A 12,976-nucleotide genomic window follows, 5' to 3' on the forward strand; every position below is an offset into this window, starting at 1 on the left:
ATTATTTGAATTGCGTTAAGCATTGAATAATAATTTATCTTGAAAATTTTTTAATAAAAATAAACCATATATTCTGAAATTGTGACAATAGGAGCAAAAATCTAAACATCATACGAAACGGCAGAGAGATTGTAATTATAGTTATCAGAATGAATTCATATAATTTTTTTTACGTAATATGCAACAATGTTTTTTTATCAGGAATTTTAGTACACTTAAAAACAAAGAAAATGAACTGTTCAGAACTATTTGATCTTAAAATCGAATGTAAAGTTAGCATTCTATTTTTTAAATGCTAATTATAAAGATGTTAATCGCCGAAACTTTTTTGATTCTCTAAAAACGGGACACACGATATTTGTATTTTTACATTCTACAGTTTACGGATTACTGCTTTATCGGATTTTCGTCTGATGTATTTTGAATTGATTGTAAAGGACTTAAAGATTTGACGCGTGACTCATTATGAGAGAATATTTTTCCAATACATGTACCTTTATGTTGACGTATGTCGTATATTTTCACATAATGTAAATGTAGTATCTTTTGAAAGCCTGTAAATTATTTTATATAAAATATTAACATTAAATCTGTCTGTAAATATTATTTATAATGTTTATTATTACTTTTATATTTACAATTAGGAACAATGATAACATAATTATAACTAGATTAATAATATAATTTTGAAATTTTTTCTTTACTTACCGATATAATGTAATAAATTGTGATTCCAATATTTCAAAGGGATTACTTATGTCACATAACCTTTTTTTATAATTCTTAATGAATTTCTTTTATTATTTCTCCTTTCAAGTTGTAATATTCACCATGCAGCAGCCATTATTAAATAATTCTATAAAAATAATAAATTTTTTGTTTAATATTTTAACATCATCGTATTAGTGTAATAAATACAGATTATAATACTTATTACTATAAGCTAATACGAGGAAAGAAGATGAAAATATATCATAGTCATTTACTATTAAAAACACTTACATTACTATAGAATTTCACTAAATTTTCGTCTTTTCGCCAACAAATTTCATAGCGAAAAAATTCACGTGTAAAGTTTCACATTTTGGTTTAAATAGTTACATAATTGGTTGGAATCGTTAACTTCAGGTGAAATATTTCATTTTTCACATTCCGCCCTAGAGGAAAAATTACATGATCGATGCCCAGAGTTCGACAGGGTTGTTATTAGCAACCATTAGTTAGGTCCTCAAGCCCGGAAGTTATGGTTTCGAAATCCTCCATGATCGTATTGAAGTCGGAGTTGCGCCGTCCAAGTGTTTGTCTGGGATTGTTTACTGACAGGTTTTCACTAGCTGAGCGTTTGGTTTTCGCTGGATGACTTCCACTGACTTCTGAATTATGAATGGTGAATAACTTGTGAGTGGGTGACTGCTGATGGGTGACTGTTTTGTTCCCGAAAGTTTCTTTTTTTATGTTTTTTTTTGGAGCAAGATTATCGCTCATGTGATTCTGAGTTATGTTATTCTCTACGGTCTCTGTCGATAGTTCTATCGGTTCTGACTAGAAATTCTTCTAATGTTGTCAGGAACCCGTTTCTTGTTTTTCGGTGCTTCCGTTGCATTTGGAAGTGATATAGAAATTTGTTATCATTTTTATTATTCAGGATGTGATTAATGGTTTTGTGAAAACACTTGGTATTAAACACGTTGTTATAATTTTCCAATAGATTAGAGTCATACTGCCCTTTCCTGTTTTTTATGATAATAAATTGTTATCGCGCACTCGGGCGTTACCACGACTTCGCGAGAGTCGTTGAGGCAGTATGCCCTAGTGATTGTCGTTGTGTAGACGATTAATCTTAAAGTTCCGCGGAAGGAAAGAATCGTGCAATCGAGACGACGTAACAATTGACTTACGTGTCATTATTCTTGGAAGATCTAAATCTTGAAAGCTTTTCTTAGCTTTTTCCAACCCAGCTAAAATGTTGTGCAAAATTGTCAGTAAACCTCTTTTTTAAATATTGCGTATCATTATGTGTGTAGAATTGGTCTAGTGACATTTTGCAAAAACATTCTAAACAAAATAAAAACTGAAAGACAAATAGTAATGCAACGCAGAATATGCATCAGTCTTATATTATATTATAAATATAAGAGATCAGTCTTATTGATATATTTTCTTATCACATCTACTTATTATGTTTGTATTTCTCATCTTCTTCTTCAACTTCATATAATCTTAATAAAAATTCGATTTCTAATTTTGCTCGTGATTTATAAGAGAGCCTATGTAAACCTTTTGCCAAACGTGACACGAATCCATCTATAGGACTTGCTCCTGTATTTTGTGTCAAAGAATGAAGAAGAACTTCTTCGTATTCATCCAAGTCAATTCTCTTTCTCTCTGCAAAAAGAAAATAAAGAAGTATATAAATTAATTATTTATTCGCTAATGAAAGTTGCATATAAACATTGAATAATAAATTGAATGAAACACTAACTTGATTTCGATGATGTTAAAGAGATAGCGATGTAAAATTATTATTGATAGGAGTAAGAATATTATCATCTCCATTAAAGTTACAATTTGTTGATGTGAAAGGAATGCTGTTACTTCTGCTGCTATTGGATAAGTTGGAAGCTTGCCCTTTAGATGATTTTTGTAAGCATGTTACAGTTCTAAAATAAATGTTAGAATAATACTACAAAATAATTATCATTATTTCTGAACTTACTCTCGATATTCCGTGTATCATTTAAGAAAGTCATTATATCATAGTGATGAAAAGATGGTTTTATTTCATAATCCTTTGGTATAGCCATTGTACCACTCTTTTGCACAACCCTTTGTTTCTCTTTAAATGTCTTTCTTGCTTTTCTATAACAGTCTTTTAAAAAGGTCTATCGTTTTTCTACTTCAGTAGCAGTATAAAAACCTACAATATACAATGTAATTAATATGTAATTACATATGTATTTATATTTATATACAGAAAATCCTGCAAATAAATAAACTTATATAAATAAATGAATATAAATATTACCTTTCAAATTATCTGCTACAATTTGAATATAAAATCCAAATTATAGCAGAACTTAAAATAATCAAAATATATTTAAAAAATTATTACTGTACTCACCGAATTTTATATTTGATACGTACAATAATAAACAGATATATAAATATAGAATAAATTTAAAAATTCGAAAACAACTATTTTTTAAATAGAGATTTTTATAAGATTTATATAAAAGTCGTCTTTCTGAATCTCTCTTGTCCAAACTGTTCAAATAAATTTATTTTGTCCCCTAATGTTATTACAATCTGTTACTAGAACATTCAGTAATAGGTTGATGATAGTTCATGTCTTGCGCGGTATATGTCCAATGACACACTCTACATTACAATTGTACATTATGTGTGTACTCTTTATGTGAGTGAAATTTTCATATAAAGATTAAATCTGCCGGTATTTTGCGCTTTAGTCTACGAACACGTTTCCCAGTCATGAGCTTGGTGACCAGAATGTTGGGGTGACCACCCAGTCTGGTTTTATGTTTATACGCTGCTTTGTTGATTTCCTCCTTGATCGTAGGTATGCCTAAGTCTCGGTGCAGGATTTCGTTTGTGATGTACCATGGTGCATCAACGATGATTCTCAGTTTTTTAGACTGTTTTCTTGTTCAATACATGTATCTAATTTTACTGTACGATTAACAAAGATTGTTGGAATGGCATTGCTCTTCAGACGACGTTTATTATTTAATTTTTTCTCCCACATCTCTGAAAAATGGGCCTGAAAAAAATATTAAATATTCTTATAACAACAATAATATATTTAGTATATTTACTTTTATTTTATAATAAAAAAAAGATTACATTTTTCTATTTAATTAGTTTCAAATATTTTTAATTGCAAGAGGAATTTTTTTTTTAAAGTAGAACATGAAAAGAAACTTAGAAACAAAGAACATATTACTTATTTTTCTAGACACACAGATAGAAAATTATGTTTATTTTAATTACATGACACAATGTTGAATTTGGTCCAGGAACCCAGTCCAGGCGATTCATAGTTTCAGTTCAAATTTTTCTTCTTTTTTCTTCTCGTGAAAATCTATACATTTGATACCTTTTCGTTGATGAATTTTTACAATAATCGGTACTGCGACCTGGCATCTTCTTTCTGCAAACAAAAATTAAAAAGTGATCTTATAAATAATAATACAGGTTATATAATAATATCAACTATTATATTGACAGACATTAATTCTGTTCCGTTATGTTGAATCCGCGAGGATGGAATTGGAAAAGCTCACGCAGCTCGCGCGTATCCATGGTGAGGAGCGCGAGATCACGCGCGGTCGCATCAATATCGGGTCGATGGTGCCATCCTTTGGCGGTCCTCGAATCCTACTCAAGCCGCGAAACGCGCAAAGCAGACGCATTAGTCCAATTAGGCGGCGCACGTGATCTCGCGTTGCTCCAATGATCGCGACGCCTTGTCGGCGTGTCAAAGATCGATTGGCCGATTTGATCGATAGTAAATTGTTTCCGGGTTCTCCTCAGAAAAGGACCGTTGTTCTTATAGAGAACGTTCTCGATTGAGTCAGAGTCCGCACGCGTTAAAAAAGCAAGTCACGTTAAGCAGAGACTGACTCCGAGAGACATATCGGAGACTGCTGCTCGCGCCTTGGCGAAGTGTTGTTTCGCCCCCGCGACAGCACGCAATTATTACGAATAAACGTGAGTGCAATAACTAACAACATCTGTGTCGTTTCTTTTCGTGTGTCACAACCTCGTGCTTTACCTTCCTCTCGGGAGAGATCCGATCCCGCGAAAATTCCCGCACAAATTTAAATGAAAAAATTAAAAGTTGTTTAGATGTAAAAAATTTGGGTAAATATTGACAATAACGGACCCAGCACCGATTACCTTGACCTTGACATATGTTATCCTCCTGAGTGACGTTCAGACTGTTTTAGCCGTCGCTCCTTATTTATTAAAAAGTTATTAACAAAAAAAGTATAGAAAATATAGCAGCTATTTTGAATATTAAGAGGCATAAATGAGTAATATTGATATAAAACTGATACATATATGAACAAAAATAAATCTAGAGCAGTGAATCGTTGCTCTATAGAAGTTTTTTATTATAAATACAAATTATAAATTAAATTATAAATTAAATACAATTATTTTCATAACACACATCACACACACACACACACACACGCACGCACGCACGCACGCACGCACGCACGCACGCACGCACGCACGCTTGCACGGAGAGGGGGTGCAAGGAGGGCCTCTGGCCCTTCTCCTCTCGCACCCACCCCGTCCACCTCGCTTCGCGTAAAAAGTTGCAAACCCAAGTGAACTTTGCTTTGTCTTGCAACGTACATGCTACGTACGTGCAATGTACGTTGCAAGACAAAGCAGAGTCCACTTGGGTTTGCAACTTTTTATGCGAAGCGAGGTGGACGGGAGGGGAAGAGCCGGAGCCCCCCTTTGCATCCCCCCCCGTGTGTGTGTGTGTGTGTGGCCACAACGAAAAAGTGTGAGTTAAATGTACTTGTCGATCATATAGTATGCGGACACGATGTATTCTTGCTAATGTAAACACAGAGACGATTCATACGAAAACATAAACACGTAAATATCACGAGATATATTTCTCAGTTATTTCTCATTCGTCACTGTGTCAAGTCATAAAATTTGCTAGCGTTAAAAAGTTCAAGATGTTACATGAATTTTTACATCTTACATATAATAAGCAGTAGCTTTTACAGTATTTATGTGAAAAAAAGTATAATTTTTGAAACTTTTTTTGTTAATAACTTTTTAATAAAAAACGAGCGACGGCTAAAACCTTCTAAAGGTCACTCAGGAGGGTGACCTTGACAACATGTGTTAAGGTCAAGGTGATCGGGACTAGGTCTGTTATTGTCAATATTTACCAAAATTTGTACAATTAATGTAATTTTAAAGTTTCCTTCTTAAATTATAATAATTAAAAAATGAAAAAAATTTTTTGTTAAAAGAAAAATTTTTTATATATTAACAATTATCAGGTAATAAAAAATAGTTTTACAATATTTTGCTAATTTCATGAGAGATGTAAGTACATAAGTATTGCAAGATTTAAGAAATTAAGTATTAATATGACCTAAATATAATTTAATATTAATATGATATATTTATAAATACTCAACTCATCTTACAAATGTTTAATTTCATATGGATAAAATTTGCATGCTTCCAGGTATATATGTGCATTCTACAATGGGTTGCAAATGTCTCGTTGCCAGAGCCGTGTAATTCAATTAGCGTCAAGTTAGCTTGGATCTTTGGATCGTACGGCTTTTACAACTGGCAACAAGACATTTACAATTGTAGGTATTTATTTAGTTAAGACCCTTTAGATATTTATTTACTTAAGACGAAAGAAAAGATTGATATGATTTACATTATTCAGTTTTTAAAATTATTTACCAATAAAACAAAATAACATTTACGAAAATACATTTACAAAAATGTGAAGCTAATTGTTAGTATGAAGAAGTGATATTGTTACGTAAGAATCAGTCTGATTCATATATTTCAACATTAAACATTTCTTTTTGTTGATGTTTTTTTATTGATAATACTTGTACAACAAAAAAAACAGTCAATATGTTCAATCAAAAAAACGTTATAAACGGAAAAAATAAACTATAAAACACGGCGTTACACACAACAACGTACGCGACAAAAAATGACGCACGATACATATTGAGCGACGTAGAGACTCATGGTTGAGAAAACGCGCGTATATGAAATTAAAAAATAATTAAAACATTTTTTCCTAACACTTTTTTATATCAGTAAGTGAAAGTGTCATAATTTCTGAAATAGTTGTATTTAAAATTAAATATATACCCAGTTTTTCCGAAGCACAGTAAATAAAGATTTTGGATTTAAGAAATATTTTAGACGAAAAAATAACATACTTTTCTCTTCAACTACATCCAAAATAAAAATTACAGAATTATCATTGAGCAAAGAGCACTTATCATTTTCAGTTGTTGCAATTTTGAAATTTTCATATTAAATGTATGAAATTTTTTTATTTTTATGAACAACAATCGGATAATGTAAAATGGGATATTGTTTAATTGGTTGCTGTAATTCTTCAAATATACGATTTGATACTTCTTCTAAAGGCTTTCCACATGCATTTTTTTAAATCTTCTGCATATTATTGAAATTATTAAGACAATCAAAAGTTTTTATATCATTAGCAATATGAATAAGATTATGCACATTATGTGAGATATTCTTTATCGTAAATAGTCCCGTAATTAGATACAAACCATAATAATAATGAATGTGCGTAAGTAAGAAATATTGTACATATTTGCAAATCAGCCATTATTCTTATCGCAATACTAAGAGAAAGGAAATAATTATAAAAAAATTGGAGGTATGGCTGACTTCAAAATTACTATTCCAGTATACAATAAAAATTGACGTAATTCCGTAGCTTTCTATTTATCAATTTCATCTAAAGTTCTAGGCTTTCTGGCAAATTCTGATGGAATGCAGTGTTTAATATTTATTCAATATTCTGAATCGAATTAATATTTTCTGCATTTAATCTGTTTTGTTTATTTCCTCTAATCCATAATTGCAACAACCGTTTCATTAAACGGTCGTCTGTACGTAATGTGTTATTAATTTCAGGAAAAATTACTCTATTGTTTACACAAGTGCTTTCTTGTGCACATTTAGAACATGAAAATATCCCGTATGACCTTTCGTAAACGTAATAAATGATTTGGCCGGAGCATCACATAGTATTGCGTTAATTCTCACTTTATATTTTTTATTGCAGACAATTACGCCATTTTCAGAAAAAAAATATAAATTCGTTAACAAAACTGGAGAGAAACTCATTTGCATCGCTCGGTTTACACATGCAATGATATATACCAATTACAAATAGTAATGTATAAATATGAATATCTTTAATTGATGCCATGATAGGCCAAAATTTACCACCTGAACTTTTCTAAATTGATAAGCCATCTATATTTATATTTATTTTAATTTTATTTGTTCTAATAAAATTGAAATAAATTTCAATGGCTCGTTTCAGAGCAGAAATAAGGCCAAAATGTATATAACGACCATTACTAATACATTTTATATTTGCGGATACGTTACGTGGTGTACTAACAATAAGTAAAACTCTAACATCACTAGGCAATTCTACATGACCATGTTTTCTTAATATTTTAAGTAACTCATTAGCAGTATTGTGACAAATATTACGTTCTATAATTATTTAACTTCTGTAAATCTTCACGTAAACTTTGCTCGTTGTTGCATTTAGAAATATCTGTCAATGTAGGCAGATTATTTTGTGAGTCCGTACATTCTTTGTTGCTCTCAAACTGTGACTCTAATTCTTCCAATAATTCTGATAATTCTGATAATTCCGATAATTCTACTGATTGGTTTATATTTTCAAATGATATAGCATTTGTACAAACAGTTTTATCTGAATTTAAAAATCTTTATCTTTATCTTAATTAAAAACTCTACAGTTTTTGATAGTGGGATCACTTCCTGACGGATAGAATTCCATATAGCATTGCATATTTCACCTATAATGTGACTTATTGTCGATACTCCAGCAAGATAATGATACGACATTGAATGCATTGAATCATCAGTCGCTAAATATCTAAATATATTAATTTTTTTAATTTATGACATAATACAGTTATAAATAAGGACAAACGAACCTCAATGTTATAAATAGTCGCTCTGCAGGAGGCAATGCTTCTCTAATCACGGTTTGTTTAGTGATTACAGGTGCCATTAAGTGTAATAATTCTTTAAATTGCGTAGCTGTTATACGATAATAATTTTGGAATTTTTCTGGTGTTAGTCTTGGCACAGACGCTTCTTCTTCACATTTATTATATGTATATATTTTCTATATTGATATTTTTATTTGTGACATGAAATATTAATATTGTATCGCTCATCTTTAATTCTTTCTTTTTGTTCGCAAATTGTATTAAATTTTTGTTTTTTAACAATTGTATTGTTAACCACTTCAGGTTTCGAATGCTTCATTGGCCTTCACATCATATTCTTTTTGTACTATATACATTTTGATTAATTAATATCTTCCAACATTATTAGGGCTTGAACATAATGAAGGAATAAGGATTTAAATCTATATATTATCATAAATTGAAAATTTATTAAAATTTAAAAATTGATTTAAGTAATCAAGAGAAAAGTAACTATTATTTTTTTATTTTGATTAATAATATTTCAATTATTTTTTACTTTTAATTTTCAATCTAAATCTATTCAGTGCATAAATATGGGCGTAATTATTTTATATTTAATTCTTTATTCCTTTATTTTATTATTTGTTCTTATTAGTATAATTTCGTGTCTTTATTGTTTTGTTTTTTGTTTTTATAGCTGGAGGCACACTAGCGTGCCATGTAACTAACTTAATTCTATATATGATTGCGAAAGATAATTTTCCTTTGTCATTAATAGACAACGAAGGATTTCAACAATTAATGAAGACAGTCACTCCTTTGTATACACTACCAAGCAGAAAAACAATCACAAAGCTGTTGGATGCAAAATATGAATTTTTAAAAGACAAATTTATTAAAAATATACAAAAAACTGCGTCTTTCACACTAACATGTCCTAATGATTGTTATTGTGTAGGCGGTTAATCTTAAAACTCAACGGAAGGAAGGAATTGTGCAGTCGGGACGACGTAACAATTGTTATAACATTGCTATATTATTTTCTCAATATTTCTGAAATATTAAACTATATTGCAAATTTATGGCTATACAATGTTTCTGTAACATTGTGCTGCAATATACAATATTGCAACGTTGTTGCAATGTTACTGTAATTTTTGGTACTGTATGGGCTGTATGTAATATTTTTTAATATGCATAAATTTATAAATATTTATATTTAAAAAAATGTAACTTTAATATGTAATTGTTATATAACAAATGTTATGTAACATATTACATTTATGAGTGGGAAATAATAATATAACAGTAATATATCAATAACACTCATGCAATATTACTTGTAACAATCAGTTTTATAACATTTACGTTACATTTATATAACAGTATTTTGTGGGTACTTATAATATTATAACTTTTTCTATGTGGGACTGTCACTCAGAGTTGTAAGTGAATGTTCTAAATATGTGTTATTTTTACTTTTTATTCTGCTTGAGCGATTTATTTTTGTATTGACCATTTGTTGAGATGGTTGATCAACCATACGCTTTTCAAGACTGTCAGTCAGAGTTGTAAGTGAATGTTCTAACTATGTGTTATCTTTACTTTTTATTCTGTTTGAGCGATTTATTTTTGTATTGACGGATTGTGTTGAAGATGATGTTGAATTTCCTGATGTTTCATCCTTGTCATATTTATTATTAGATTCATATTCAGATGATAACGGTGTGCCAACTGTATTTTCAATTTGCTGTGTATTATTTTCCTAAATATTTGGATAGAAACAAATACAAATATATATTAGACATATATAAGAATTTTATCAAAATAAAATAATACATAATTATTATTTAGATTAATGTTTGATACCTTTGAAATGTTAGATGGAATAGAGGGGTTCAAATTCAATAAAGAATTTTGTATATTATTATTTGAACTGGTTTGATGAATTGCATAAGTACAAGATGATATGTTACTTGTATTAATGCTATCAGAGTGAGATGTATTTGTTACATCAATTAATCGTTTCTTCACAGTTGAATTAGAGACATTTGAGTATGATCTACAAATTATTATTAAGCAATATTATAATATATGATAGATAATAATAGATGTAATAGATATTATAAATGGTAGGTTACTTTACTTTTTATCATATATTCTGTATATTAATTAAATTTACCTTCTTCGTTTTATATGATTTGCCAAAAACAACAAATTGTTATAAAATGGAAATGGAGTTCGATGAGTAGCACCACTACCACTTCGTGTTTCAGCTTCGCGAAGTCTTTGTTCCTTTGAAAATCGATCACGTAAACGTAGCCATCGATTTTGACAACTTGCAACTAAAATTAAATAATTACTATTACATACATACAAACATATACATACTTATTAATATTATTATTTTGTTTACAAAGAAAAATTTAAAAATTAATTATTTATAAATATCTTACTTGACATGTCCATTATTTTGGCAATTTCTCCCCACGAATTTTCTTTCATATTTGCATCTTTATATTCTTTTAAAGATGAGTTGTATAAATGTAGATAACCTCTAATTGCATCTATCAACAATTCATTACTTCTTTTTTCCAAAGTTCCCATTCCGGATTCATGTACATATTGTACATCATCCTCTTCAAAATCATTATCGTATGTACCATTATATTCGTGATTGAAAATTATTATTGTTGAAGTTTAATTTATAACCTGTAAACGTCTTTATATGAATTTAACGTTCTCATTGAATACAACATAACTTACAAAATGCTCATGATTGGTGGATTTAAGAAGTAAACCGGAAGAATTTCAACCTTACGAAAAATACAAACCTACAAACAAACCTACAAATGTCACGGAAGTACAACGGTTTTTAGGCTTGACTAGTTATTTTAGAAAATTCATTAAAGATTACGCGCTAATCGCTCGCTTATTACAGGACTTGTTAAAAAAACAATAGAATTTAATTTTAATGAATCTTGTGTAGACTCTTTTGAAAATTTAAAGAAGGAACTTCACCTTCAGTACTGAGATTGTATAACCCGACTACGGACATCGAACTGTATACCGATGCGTGTAGTAGGGCCTCGGTGCGATCTTGTTGCAGAAGCAAAAGAATAACGTCTGGGCTCCGGTAGCTTATTTCAGCCAGACAACGAATCCAATTGAAAGAAAATATCATTCTTTTAAATTAGAGATGCTAGCGACAATGAGAGTAGTGGAGCGTTTCGATTTATATTTATATGATTTAACATTTAAAATTATAACTGGTTGTCATGCGATAAATAGAGCCAATTTAAATCCAAGAATAACTAGATGGACGCTCACTCTTAAAAATGATCATTTTAGCGTTGCGCAGCCCTCTCCAACTCGAGTTTCTACCCCGCCCGGATAATGACCAAAAAGTTGTAGATGGCGATACTAGTTCAGTTGGCCTATTGATACATATAGATAATGAGTCGAAAACTTTGCGATTTGTTTTATAATTGAATTGTACAAATTATGCGCACATTTGTGTGTATAATTCGCATAATTCAATTATAAAATTGATATATATATATATATATATATATATATATATATATATATATGTATATATCAAATAAAAATAAATTTTATTTAGTAGTAAAAAAAGACAAATCTTTTGGATCATAATTTTTCCTTGAACAAATTACATTATAAGATATTACATTTTAAGAATAAAAAAATAATATATAAAATATACAAAATAATATAATAAAATAGTATAGTATCGCATCATTAGTGAATAAAAATAATAATTTCCTTGTTTTTAGTAAGACTTTATAGAATTTATATAATATAAACAAAAAGAATTTATACAATATAAAGGATCGAAATAATAAATACAATAAAAAAATTATAAATTATATTTTTATTACAATTAGTTTTTATGTTGTGTAATGTTTCAAAATTCTTTTCATATGTTGATTATTTTTTATATTGCTGTTTAGTTCTGTACATAATCGCGATAAACGTATTTGTATATAATAATGCACTATGTAAGATATTACATCCAATTTATGTGTTTTACAGGGAAATGTTAACGTATTACAATTAATGACATCGCTTAAAATAGCATCTGCAACGTTAATATTATTGCAATGTTTCATAAATAAAAGCTCTAACTTTTTTATAAAGTTGTAGAAACCTATATGTGGATGAACAAAACATTCTATGAG

At 29.5% G+C, this 12,976-nt stretch overlaps 2 protein-coding genes, 1 long non-coding RNA gene and 1 pseudogene across 5 annotated transcripts in view; 1 reads left to right on the forward strand and 3 right to left on the reverse strand.

Annotated features, from left to right (window-relative positions):
• The window catches only part of LOC140670241 (uncharacterized), a 109,235-nt gene that overhangs the window by 47,522 nt on the left and 48,737 nt on the right, over positions 1–12,976 (forward strand). The gene's annotated exons all lie outside the window — the stretch shown is intronic.
• Positions 1–12,976, reverse strand: part of LOC140670253 (uncharacterized) — a 31,396-nt gene that overhangs the window by 4,373 nt on the left and 14,047 nt on the right. The gene's annotated exons all lie outside the window — the stretch shown is intronic.
• On the reverse strand, positions 6,539–8,720 carry LOC140670236 (uncharacterized; annotated as a pseudogene).
• LOC140670242 (uncharacterized) lies at positions 9,342–12,133 on the reverse strand. 3 transcript variants are annotated; one of them, XM_072900815.1, is made up of 5 exons: positions 11,609–11,789; positions 11,231–11,486; positions 10,957–11,119; positions 10,644–10,836; positions 9,342–10,539 (listed from the first exon to the last, which is right to left on the reverse strand). In XM_072900815.1, the coding sequence occupies exons 2-5, from the start codon at positions 11,379–11,381 to the stop codon at positions 10,363–10,365; spliced, it is 684 nt and encodes a 227-aa protein (XP_072756916.1). In that variant the 5' UTR covers positions 11,382–11,486; positions 11,609–11,789; the 3' UTR covers positions 9,342–10,362. The 3 variants fall into 3 exon arrangements, with proteins under 3 accessions (XP_072756916.1, XP_072756917.1, XP_072756915.1); XM_072900816.1 differs by having other exon boundaries at positions 11,541–11,789; XM_072900814.1 differs by lacking the exon at positions 11,609–11,789 and adding an exon at positions 11,796–12,133 and having other exon boundaries at positions 9,343–10,539.

Source organism: Anoplolepis gracilipes, chromosome 10, assembly GCF_047496725.1.
Source record: "Anoplolepis gracilipes chromosome 10, ASM4749672v1, whole genome shotgun sequence".
Lineage (NCBI taxonomy): Eukaryota > Metazoa > Arthropoda > Insecta > Hymenoptera > Formicidae > Anoplolepis > Anoplolepis gracilipes.

Coding starts and splice junctions, on each gene's coding strand:
- LOC140670242 (XM_072900815.1), bottom strand. CDS start 11,381: ATGGGAACTTTGGAAAAAAGAAGTAATGAATTGTTGATAGATGCAATT. Junction 11,120..11,230: donor CAAAATAATGGACATGTCAA/GTAAGATATTTA, acceptor ATTTAATTTTAG/TTGCAAGTTGTCAAAATCGA. Junction 10,540..10,643: donor TTCCATCTAACATTTCAAAG/GTATCAAACATT, acceptor CCAAATATTTAG/GAAAATAATACACAGCAAAT.